This window comes from Carassius carassius, chromosome 20, assembly GCF_963082965.1.
Source record: "Carassius carassius chromosome 20, fCarCar2.1, whole genome shotgun sequence".
Classification (NCBI taxonomy): domain Eukaryota; kingdom Metazoa; phylum Chordata; class Actinopteri; order Cypriniformes; family Cyprinidae; genus Carassius; species Carassius carassius.
In genome coordinates, this window is record NC_081774.1 from 14,081,768 (window position 1) to 14,094,229 (window position 12,462).

Below are 12,462 nucleotides of genomic sequence, written 5' to 3' on the forward strand. Positions count from 1 at the left end.
AAAACCTAGTAGATACAGGATTTTACAGAACAAGACAAATTGCCAAAAATGTACAGAGATGACACAAAAGTTGTCTTCAAATGTTTAATTTCTCTCAATAACTACACAACAGCATTTTAGACAGAAATTGATGGGGAAAACCACCAGTGGTTTGAAGCACCCTGAGATTTAATCATGATAAAAACAAAACAAGGACTATTCTGAAACCTTTTGCTTAGAATATTTTTTATCCAAAAGTTTTACTGCATGTAACATATTGAATTAGATCATTTATTTATTTTAGATCCTTTAAAAGGATATTCTTCCAGCACCATTTGTTTCTCTTTGATCGAAATAAGACTATAAATCCAACATCTGTCAGGCTAGATAACAGAGTTTCAAGAGAGAACCGTGTGGACCAGATGTTCAAAACTCCTTAAACCTAGCCAGAAGTATTTCCAAATATTAACATGAAAAATCTTAACTCATAAGAAATTATATCAAATAGTTTCGAATGCTGCCTGTTCTTCTCTGCGTGACAGGTGCGTGTGTAAGTTGTGGGCGAACTGCAGGACCACCTCCAGTGCCAAAGCTTTCAGTGAGGTTCTTCATTTACAGCACCAGTAACTACTGATGTCTGGAGTCTTTCTTCATGATCATTCTGCTAAGGCTAAGTTTTTTGTCTGAATCTTAGCCAAGTGATCTGATATTCCAGCTTCAATTTTGTCACACTGAGCTAAGAACCCCTGAGCACGAGGAAAATAAAGAAAACAATATTTAAGAAATGATATCAAATAATGGTTATGGGTATGTTAAAGTCTAACGTGCTTAATTAAAGTACAATATTAAAGGAATAGTTCACCCATTAATATTTATATCCAATAACATAAATGGGTTTGTTTCTTCATCGGAATAGATTTGGAGAAATTTAGCGTTACATCACCTGCTCATCAATAGATCCTATGCAGTGAATGGGTGCCGTCAGGATGAGAGTGCAAACAGCTGATAAAAACATCACAATCATTCGCACAACTCCAGTCCATCAATTAGCACAGATCAAGCATTGCTTTCAAGTGAAAACAGTTATAAACAAATATGCTGGTTGATTTTGATATGAGAGGACAAATAGGGATGGACTTTTTTACTGGATGGATTATGGACTGGTATTTTGTCCAAAGTGACAGAGTTGAAAGTTAAAACATCTTAAGGACTGATTTGTTTCTTACAGACATACACCTTTACACTTAACAAGATATCAATTGATGGACTGGAGTCGTGTGGGTTTTTGGTATGTTTTATCAGCTGTTTGGATGATCATTCAATGCAGATGATCTGTTGCAAGTGAACAAACTCATCTCCATCTCAAATGGCCTTAGGGTCAGTACATTTTGATCAAATTTAAATTGTGTGTGAACTATTCCTTAAATAAGCCATGATCGTACCTGAACAGTTTTCACAAGTCCTTTTTTCTTCATCCTGCAATCACTAAAACTCTCAGGAAAGCTCTGTAAATAATCAATATAAAGAGGCACAAATAAGTTTTACTGATCAATGGAAGCAGTCAAATATTTTCTTCCTTGTTGTGTCATACATCCAAGTGTAATACAATGCATTTACAAAATAGGTAAGGAGAATTTTCCTTTCATGCCTACCTTAAAAAAACAATATAACAACAACAAAAAACAATTACCATTCCATCGATTTCCTCTAGGATTTTCATGAACTGCTCAGAGGCAACTTTCACCCTTTGGTCCAGTTTGTTAAGAGCCTCAGCTTGCAATTCTTTTGCAAGAAAACCCTGTAAATAATCCATTAAATTATGAAATTACCATATTGCCAAATATATAACAAGTACAGTGTTCAATAAGAGGAATAAATGGATTTTTGTCCATGTCACACATACATTCTTCAGTCCCGTGAGTTCAACATCCACCTTCTCAAGCTTCTTGGCGGTTTGTTCCACTGACTTTTCAATGTCTTTGAGCTTTTTAAGTTCAGTTTCCTCCTCTGGGCTGTTCTGTAAAAATAAAGCAGCTTGTCAGATTCAGAAATAATTACAGCTCTATCTGTATGATTTAACGAACGGCACATTTTACCCTTTTTCCAATCATCATAAGTTTACAACCCTGCTTTATTCCAAAGCTGGACAGCGGCTCCTCCATCTCCTTCAGTGATTTCCCTACAACCGGAACAACATAATGTTACAATTCCAGTCATCCAGATTTTATTGCATTCAACAACACAATGTCACTGTTGCACTGGCACAGACTAACCATGCTTTTATTTCAAACACTGCATCATTCTGTTGAGTTCAACTAATGATAATTTCTGTAGTTTATACCCAAAACACAGGTGGAAATTTGCAGTTGAGTAAATGTAACGCATGAAGCACATGAAGAGTGTATACTGTGTTACCTTTAAATATGACTTTCTGGGATGGTACTGGTACTCCCGTGGCTTCTGTCAGCGCTTCACACAAATCCTTTAACAGAGGTTCATGTCCATCCTGTGCTGTTAAAGTGATGTTGTGTTTGGTTGTGACTGAGACAAGGAGAACAAGAAGACAGGTTTGATACTCAAAATGATTCAGAGAGCTAACTGGCACCGTTATCTGCAAATACAGCATTGACATTTAAACATTAGCTAAACGAAATTCGATTACAATTAACCTGGAAACTCAAAATATACATTGCTAGCCTCAAAATGTAACTAATATTGGAATAAACGTCTGTGGTTTAGAGGGATGTACAAATACTGGTAGCTAGCTTCAACACTGTCGTACCGTTGAAAGCCTCGATATAAATATCGACTACATTTATTTTCGAAATATCTCAATGTTTTAAAATATAAAAAGGTAGTCAGGTATCTTTACCATAAGCAACTGTCACTGTCATAGTGTTCTCCGCCATATCGGCACACTATTAGCTAACGAGTCACAACTTTACAGTGTATACACATGCAACCGGAAGTGACGCATGTGTGTACGTCACGCCCGCTTTCTGCCCCTTTCTGCGCCTCATCCATCTGTCCTTCTGTAGGGAAATTATTTAATAGATAACATTAATTGGAAAAAAATGTCTCTTTCCTTATAAATTCTGTGTCCCCAAAAAATGAAAATAACTACATTTAAAGTACATAATTTATACCCCACTAAAGAGATTGCATCCACATTTGGTAATCCTCATTTTAATTGTAATGTCTGTAATTTCAGTATTAAGTCTATTGATAAACTTTTTTTCAATTGCTCCCTTGTTAAGGAAATTTGGTCTGACGTGTCAAAATAATTTTCTTCTAAATCCAGTGTAGACATTGATTTACCTATGTGATATATTTTGTTATTTTTCTCGTTGTAAACATAGCATAGATATATAGGAAATGTTTTTTTATTTAATTGGCAAAATATTATATTCATAAATGTAAATTTTCTTCAACATTCCCAAAACGACATAATTATTTTCTTGGCGACTATGCAGAATTACCTGAATTACCAGAATTACAAGAAAATATTAATACTAAAATTTTTTTTTCACATTTCTGAAACTGTATAAAGATCTGATGAATGTTACATAATTTTGATTTACTACCTCTGTATTTCTTTGTTTTATCTACATATTATTATGTATTTGTGTCATCCAATTTGTATTTATTTGTTGAAGTTAATGGTTTATATTTGCAATAAAATAAAATAAAAAACAAGATGAACAAGACACCATTGATTCTAAAAGTACACAGGTAATTATTTTACTTGGAAATGGGCTAAAGCTAAGCCAAATTGTTAACATTTTATAGAATAAATTTTATAAAACAGAAAAGCTAAAAAGACTTATGAAAAACTATGTTACTTTAATTTTATTAATTAAATGTTTTTTTATTCCCCTGGCATATATATATATATATATATATATATATATATATATATATATATACAAGTTTGTATTAATATGTACATAATTGCATAATAAAAAATATGTCCTTCTGTATCACTGTATTTACTCCAGAATAATTCGAAAGGATAAAAAAACAACAACAATATTTTATAGATAACTGAACTGTTTTTTTTTTGAGAATGTCATTTTATAATGTAAAAAAACAACAATTATGCAATTATTATTCAATTAGGAAAATACCATTTACGCAGGAAAAGGGGGCTTTTTGTAAATCAAACTACACAAACATTTTGATCAAACTATTGTAAATGCAAAAAAAAAATTGAAAATGTAATTTTTTTATGTTGTAATTAATGTGACTGTAATACCTCTTGTTCAGTCTATCCTCTTGTTCTGTTTGTTTTTCTTCTAAAATGTGTTATTGCTGCATGTATAGCCTAATGGCTCCACAAAAATGCTCAGCTGTGTTCAAATACCACCATTTATTGCATCTCTTACAGACTCCAGTGATGCATTTCACATTTCAAAATATTTCAGATCTTGATGCATAACTAACAATGAAGTTTGTTATCAATAAAACCAGGTCATTTTAATAATCCAAGCAATATTTGGAATAGCTGATGGCTGCTCCTTGCAGATTCTTCATTCATGCTTCCCAGAACTATGAACTTGAAATACTTGATCAGTGTCAACAATTCAACAAGTTTCAGAGTCCAGCGTGAAGCAAGACACACTCCATCTTAACAAGAGCATACAGACAATAATATTAATTGGAAAATGTAAAATTACGATTAAGAATAATATGAGTTTATATGTAATTAATATAATTAATAAGTTAATATGTAATGAGATATTTTAATGTAATGTTTTTGGAGAGAAAAAAATCTCCATGCTCTAAAAATACATTTCTTCAATAACTCGACTTTCCCTAAACTGTTTGTATCTCTATTTGTATTTTTGTTTGGACATGCATTACTATAAAAGTATGTTCAGATATAATGGAAAATGAATTAATTCAAAATTCTGATTAATAAATGGATATGCCAGGAGTTTTACTTGGATATCTTAAAACTGTAATCTCCTCGGAATATACTGGGTTATGAAAATCAGACGAATACGTTAACATGACCAAATTCTAAATAAACCTGGAAAATCACACTTCATGTGATCATGTTAAACATTAAACTGAAGTTACAATGCCATGTACTAGACTGGGCAATGAATACAACACGTTCAATACCACCAGCACAAGAAAAACTTCCTCCTCCAGCTGTAAAAAAAAAAAAAAAAACACTGTTCAGAGAACAGATTCTTATGTGGCAGGGATCTGTGGTAGACCAAACTCATCCACCAGAACGCCATCCTGAGAGATACAAATACAAATATGCACTGAGTAAATCACAAAGACAAATCATGACGAATGATAATGAATATGAAGATTTTGTCATTGAAATTGTATTAATTCAATCTGTACCTTATTGGTTTTAGTGTCGCTAGGCATTCCTTCAGGAATGGAGGGTGCAGACGATGCTTCATCTAAGTAAGAGCTGTCATCATCCAGCAGTAACTCATCTCCCAGAGCATCCAGCTCTGTAGCAGAGAAAAAAAAGTGAAGCTCTAAGCTCCACACACACACACACACACACAGACAGACAGAAGTACCTGCTTCTAGTTCATCCTCATCGATCTCTGGTGTGCCATAGCTGCGACTGAGAGCTTCCTGCACCTCATTGGCCTCTTCCATCATGTCTTCCAGTTGATCCTGCAGGTCCTATCAGTCACAAAGAATAGTAATGAAAGTGTACTTTATTACCACTGATCATCAATCAAAAACATTGCTTTAAAACAGCCAATATCAAAATGATTAGTGTATATACTTCAATCTGATCCATTTTCACTTGTTTATATGCTTTCTTCATTTCTTTTGCTCCAATCTTCATTGCCTCCACCTACAAAATAATAAAACATATGTAGAATCTAACAGTTAAAATGAATAAGGATGAATGAATAAATTAAATAAAAAATTAAATAATAATAATATCATATTTTAGTACTGATAATATTGACACAAAATGAATTTGCAAAATAGAAAAGTTCTAGTTCTTTAAAGTATGTTCATTTCTGCACTCAAAACTTGGTCGGGGCTCCTTTAGCACAAGCTCCAGCATCAGTGAGGTGTGGCATGGAAGTGATCAGACTGTGGACTGCTGAGCCACTATTGAGCCTTCAGCTCGTCTGTATTGTTGGATAGATTGTTTCTCATCTTTCTCATAAAAATAGATTCCATATGGGGTTCAGGTCAGGTGAGTTGGCTGGCCAATCAAACACAGTAATATCATGGTAAGCAAACCACTTGGAAGTGTTTTGGCACTGTGGGCAGGTGCTAAGTCCTGCTGGAAAAGGAAATCAGCATCTCCATAAAGCTTGTCAAATTAACACATTAAACACAATAAACCATCACCAGCAGATGTCACAGCACCCCAAATCATCACTGACTTTGGAAATTTCACACTCGACTTCAAGCAGCTTGGTTTCTGTGCCTCTCCAGTCTTCCTCCAGCCTCCAAACCTTGATATTTTATTTATCTATTTTATCTGAAAAGAGGACTTTGGACAGCTGAGCAACATTCCAATTCTTTTTCTTCTTAGGTAAGATGCTTCTGACATTGCTGGCTTGGTAGCCCTTTTCCTGAAGACATCTGAGCGTGGAGACTATTGATGTACTGACCCCAGCTTCAGTCCACTCCTTGTGAATCTCTCTCAAGTGTTTGAATCGGCTTTGATTGACAGTATTCTCAAGCTTGTGGTCATCCCTGTTGCTTTTGCACCTTTTCCTACCCAAATTCTTCCTTGCAGTCAACTTTGCATTTAATATGCTTTGATGCAGCACTCTGTGAACAGCCAGCCCTTTCAGCAATGATATTCTGTGACTTACTATCTTTGTGGAAGGTGTCAATAATTGTCTTCTGGACAACCATTATTGTGGTTTCAAAGAACAAGAAATACCCGGAATTTATAATGAAGGGATGATAATTTAATGAAACACAAATGTAAATATTCCAATATTTTGAGATACTGGATTTTTTACTTTCATGAGCTGTTTTCTCTAATCATCCAAAAAAAAAATTATATATATTAGGAAAATACCACATTAGAAAAAGTTGGATTTTAAATAATAAACAAACAAACAAACAAACAAATATTTTATGCATTAACATTGCTTGGAATAATTTGGATAATAACAAGAATTTACTGTTGTTTTGGTGTCCCTTAAAGACTGGATTGTATAGTTGGCTTGTTCCATATTAAATGACTGCTGGGAAAGCTGATCTCTTTGACCCTCATACCTGACAGTGAAAATAATTTAACATTATTATTATAAAACATAAACTTAGATACTGAAATACACATTTCACAATTACAAATAAATATTAGTACAGGGAAAAACTCACATTCTCTTTTGTTTCAGCACTCTCATCGCCTTCTGTTTCACTGTATTCTGTAAAGAGATTATTAATTTCATGCTTACAGGACTCTGAATGATTTATAGTGGGGTCCAAATATCTGAGACCACATATAATAAAGTAAATTTGTGAACTTGAAAACTTCTAAAGATAATATAATGTATAATAGTAGTATTATACGTTACTCCAATAACAAAGTAAAAATTAAAAAACAAAAAGACAAAAACTCAACAAAATGACTTAAGCCTTAAAGGTATAGTTCACCCAAAAATGAAAATGTGATGTTTATCTGATTATGTTTTTTCAGTAGAACACAAACCAAGATTTTTAACTCAAACCGTTGTAGTCTATCAGTCTTATTATGTAAGTGGATGGGAATCACAGCTTAAACATACAAAAAAAAAAACAAAAAAAAAAAAAAACACAAACAGAACCAAATGAAACCCTGCGGTTTGTGACGATACATTGTTGTGTAAAGAGACAAAATGATCGGTCTGTGCAAGAAACTGAACAATATTGTTTTATACCTCTAAATCACGCAGTGTCCGAAATGTTAGAACTCTCCTGAGCGCATCCTCAAGTGGACCATTGACACTCTATCTACAATCTCAATTAGGAGTGCCAATGGTCCACTTGAGAGATAGGTGGCGGTAATGCACTTATAAGTCTGCGATCCACCTTAAAACAAGAAGAAGAAGACACCTCACAGGCCTGCTGCTGAGAACGCGCATAGGAGGACGCACTCTAGTGATGGGAAGTCTGGTTCTTTTCCATGAACCGGTTCTTTCGGACTGTTCGTTTTAATGAACTGTTTCAAAAATACAGTTCATCGGTTCTTTTACAAGAAGGGAAGTCGTGGCCTAATGGTTAGAGAGTCGGACTCCCAATCGAAAGGTTGTGAGTTCGAGTCCCGGGCCGGTAGGAATTGTGGGTGGGGGGAGTGCATGTACAGTTCTCTCTCCACCTTCAATACCATGACTTAGGTGCCCTTGAGCAAGGCATTGAACCCCCAACTGCTCCCCGGGCGCTGCAGCATAAATGGCTGCCCACTGCTCCGGATGTGTGCTCACAGTGTGTGTGTGTGTGTGTGTTCACTGCTCTGTGTGTGTGCATTTTGGATGGGTTAAATGCAGAGCACAAATTCTGAGTATGGGTCACTATACTTGGCTGAATGTCACTTCACTCACTTACTCACTCACTCACACCCTAACGTAATGACGTCATTCGCGATGACGTAATGATATCAAGTCTATCGTCTCAAGCCGGGATAAAAAAATACACATTCAAATATATAAAGTCAGTTATCATAACTTCACTCAGTTAAAACATCATGATCTGAAAAATGTACAATTAAGTTTTGCAACTACGCACACAAATACGGTAACAGGCAGTGATGTGCATACAGTACAAGGATTTTAGTCTTGAAGATGCAAAGTAAATAAATTAGGTGTCACCAGCCCAGAAACAAGGATACACTTACAATACATAATCCATTGCCCTTTATTTGTTATTAAAAAAGCTTACGTTTCACCAGATTGCCCTTCATTTGAGTCTTCGGTTTACCTGCGCTCATTACATTAGCACAGAATCGGGTGTCCAAAATATCCAATTCGGATTAGACATGCTATATCAGTCATAGTAGGCGATCTGTTCGGTAGCTTCACACTTGACCAGTATCATCAGCTCCTCGGTTTTCATATCAGTTCTATTTACTACAAACTCAATTTGTGAATGAGTCATCGTTAACTGTAATTACAGTTGGCCTATAAACTAACAGAATCTTCAACTGAACAAAGTATACAGATTAGATACATTCATCTTTTAAAAAATATATATATATATTTATATTATCACACTTTCTGATGTTTAACAAAATACTTTGACATGCTTTTCGTCCTCTTGAAAAATTACATGCATCAGTTCTCAAACCGGACATGTCCGAAAGAAACGGTGAACCGAAAAAAACAAAGCAACAGGTTCTTGACTCAAGAAACAAAGTCATCTACATCTTGGATGCCCTGGGGGTAAGCAGATAAAAATTCCTTTTTCATTTTTGGGTGACCTATCCCTTTAAATTAAATAAAAAAGTAATAAAAACGAATTCAAAATATGAATAAAAATTATTATAGTATCTCAATGATATAAAATTTATAATGGCTCGAGTTCTGCTATCATAGGAGGACATACAAAACTAAGACATTTATTATAATTTTTCAATTAAAAATTTCAATTGATTAATAGGTTTTTTTTTTATATTAACGTATTGAAAAATTGGATCTCAACTGCATGTATACTGTTGTTAGAATGAGTGCATAATTGCATGAATTCGAGTTTTTGATGCTCACTTTTGAGGGTCCATCCCTCATCTTTTTCATCTGGTCCTTATACTTCATTAGCTCTGCGTCGATTCTCGCTATTTTCTTATCGATTGACTCGATCCTCGTATCCACCTATTACGGGAACAGCACACAGCATCCACAGTAACGTTACATCCATGTCTGACATGCAAACACCAATCAGGATGCTGCACTCATGTTCTGTGAGACAGTCAAAGCAATACACTACTTACATTGCCTATGGAGTCAGAAAGGTTAGGAATAGGCGTTTGTTTGCTCCGTCCGAAGATTCGGTTCATTTTAACGGGATTGACACTTAATTACTTTGTTAAGGTATCTGAATGCTGATCACAGCGGGCTTGTTCCGGTTGGTCGTAGAATACAATACACACCATAATAAAAGTCACTGTTGAGGATTATCATCCGCTGTTTTTCTGTTGGTTCCCATGGGTAAAGCTTTAGAAATTCCCTAAATTCAGTTCTTCTTAGGTTATTGAAGTATATGTTTCTCTTTCGTCTCATTTTCCCCTTGAAATTTTTTCGTCACATATCTTTTTAAACCAGCCAATATATGGAGACCAACGAATAAATAAATGGTTACCTCATATATATTATACATTGCAACCATTGGTTTATTATTATCAGGTTGATAGCCTATATTTCATAACTGATTTGATAAGATCATCACTAATAATTGGACTATTATTATAATTTGTAAATAATAATAATAGTTTTTTGTTTTTATGCATAATTAAACTTTGAAAATCTAATATTTTGAGTTTTTAATTTCAGTTATCTATAAATTAATGAATTTGATTAATTACATTAGACAATCTGAGACATCTGACTCCTGCATTCAAAAAAACATTTTTAATGTTATTTTTTAGCAACATTCAGGTACATATTACCTATCATGTTTATTTAACCACCATGATCTGATGATGTAAATTCACTCCCTTCCAGTCAGGAAACATGGTAGACTAGTATTTCAATTAAAAAAAAATTATGGAGGGTGTAAGTACAGATAAGTAATTTTCTCTCACAATATATTTGTAATTACACACAGATTCTATGGAAATGAATTGTAGGCTACATGTTCCTTCTCTGGGGCCGTTCTGATAAACAGATGTTTCACAGCGTGACCTTGAAGTGCTATGTTTATCCATTAATGTCTACCATGGCAACGTTAACACTTCATCAGACTTACCAAGAACTAGATTTAACTGGGTACTGACAGAACCATCTCTGAAAACTGTTAATGTGCACATAATCTGACAAGGTTCTGGACAACTCTGTAAATAGAACCCCTAATTTTCTGTCCCTTGAAGCCTATCATCATTTTAACTTTCAAATGAAAAATTATTTAATGCACCTTTACAAGGAATGTAAAAAAAAAATATATATATATATATCTCTAAATATCTCTTTTGATGTTCCTTTAAAGAAAGTCACGGTATCTTTTGATAAACTGAACATTTATGTAATCTTGACCAGATGTTTTATATTAATTCCATAACATTTAATTAAAAAATATCACCAGTTTACAGAGAGTAAATCTTTTTTTTTTTTCTAAATTAAGGCTATAGACAGTGTCCAATGATCATCATGTCTTCCTCTGTGACATATCTGAGATGTTTTCATTATGCTGACAAGCATCAAAGGTGGGGAAAAAAGAATGTGTCTCTTGCTGTTTGAAATAGACTATAAGATGCACAATAAGTTGCCATGGGGATACTGGCTTTGTTACGTGGTTGCGCCTCTTTCATCTGGCTTTGTTGTCTTAAATGATTTTTCAGATGCATCATTCAGTCGTGATGGATGAAAACCCCATGACTGACATCTCTGAACAGAACATTACATATCTCAACACTGATTCTTACAGTTCAATTTATTGACAATATAGTTTTCAAATACAGGTAATATTATACAAGCAAGGTGCAACTGATGGCATAGCAAAGTTCATTTCAAATTATTATTTTTTTCTTCAAAAATTGCACATATTGAAACCAACTGAGAAACAAAACTTGCTAACACATTTAAAATCTGCTGTGATATAATAGTGCACATTACTGAAAGTACAATGGAACTAACAGAAACTTCTCTCGTTCTGCGCTTCATTGTCTTATAACACAATAAAGCATCTTAGATGACCAAATATTAGCAAAAATGTCATATATTGATTTATGAAAAACCAAAGACACAAAGGGCATTACATTTTTCAAAAGAATTTAGCAGTTCCTATACTGTTGTGGCAAGAGCACTGATGATGTCACAATAAAGGAACAGAACTACAGTAAAGGATTGCATTTTTACAAACGTCAAGGCGTATTGCCTTCACAACCTAAAGGTAACATTACAAATACTTACAAAAATCAACTGTTACATCAATAATGTCAAAAACAATGTACATTGGAACTGTTTTCTACCACGGAACTGATTTTGTATTTCCTTTTCATCATAAATTGCATTTACATAAACATTACTCAGAGATCACTACATTTTCATTGCCACACATGCAATTGAGATGTACATCTTTTTTGTAGGTCTAGAGAAAAGATAATACACTGTATTAAGGATGAACAAGTAGTAGATTCAGTCCTTTTGTTGGTTGTTTTAAAGCCCTATTCCCAAAAAACAACAACATATAAATCTGTAGACTCCCTCTAAGGCAACTCAGATCTACTTAAAATACATAATCCTTCATACAATCATTCATAATCCTTTTCAGACATAATCCTTCAATCTAAATCAAAATACGGAGAATATAAAGCACTTGTCAAACAGTAAGCAGTTCCGA

At 34.1% G+C, this 12,462-nt stretch overlaps 2 protein-coding genes across 2 annotated transcripts; both read right to left on the minus strand.

Moving 5' to 3' along the window:
- Positions 1-70: 70 nt before the first annotated feature.
- Positions 71-3,005, minus strand: LOC132096415 (BAG family molecular chaperone regulator 1-like). The gene is made up of 7 exons (XM_059501751.1): positions 2,852-3,005; positions 2,395-2,520; positions 2,076-2,158; positions 1,883-1,996; positions 1,670-1,777; positions 1,422-1,484; positions 71-725 (listed from the first exon to the last, which is right to left on the minus strand). Exons 1-7 carry the CDS (start codon positions 2,886-2,888, stop codon positions 636-638), a joined length of 621 nt encoding a protein of 206 aa, XP_059357734.1. The 5' UTR covers positions 2,889-3,005; the 3' UTR covers positions 71-635.
- Positions 3,006-4,333: 1,328 nt separating this feature from the next.
- On the minus strand, positions 4,334-10,057 carry chmp5a (charged multivesicular body protein 5a). Its single transcript, XM_059501753.1, has 8 exons — positions 9,899-10,057; positions 9,675-9,779; positions 7,318-7,364; positions 7,119-7,212; positions 5,744-5,815; positions 5,529-5,637; positions 5,341-5,456; positions 4,334-5,229 (listed from the first exon to the last, which is right to left on the minus strand). Exons 1-8 carry the CDS (start codon positions 9,962-9,964, stop codon positions 5,179-5,181), a joined length of 660 nt encoding a protein of 219 aa, XP_059357736.1. The 5' UTR covers positions 9,965-10,057; the 3' UTR covers positions 4,334-5,178.
- Positions 10,058-12,462: the final 2,405 nt, after the last annotated feature.

What these genes read in the sequence shown, in the direction of transcription:
- LOC132096415 (XM_059501751.1), bottom strand. Translation starts at nt 2,888, where the DNA reads ATGGCGGAGAACACTATGACAGTGACAGTTGCTTATG. An exon ending in TTATGATGATTGGAAAAAGG is followed by an intron (nt 1,997 to 2,075) that starts GTAAAATGTGCC and finishes TTATTTTTACAG; the next exon opens with AACAGCCCAGAGGAGGAAAC. An exon ending in TAGAGGAAATCGATGGAATG is followed by an intron (nt 1,485 to 1,669) that starts GTAATTGTTTTT and finishes GATTATTTACAG; the next exon opens with AGCTTTCCTGAGAGTTTTAG.
- chmp5a (XM_059501753.1), bottom strand. Translation starts at nt 9,964, where the DNA reads ATGAACCGAATCTTCGGACGGAGCAAACAAACGCCTATTCCTAACCTT. An exon ending in TGAAAATGGATCAGATTGAA is followed by an intron (nt 5,638 to 5,743) that starts GTATATACACTA and finishes TGTGACTGATAG; the next exon opens with GACCTGCAGGATCAACTGGA. An exon ending in GCGACACTAAAACCAATAAG is followed by an intron (nt 5,230 to 5,340) that starts GTACAGATTGAA and finishes TGTATCTCTCAG; the next exon opens with GATGGCGTTCTGGTGGATGA.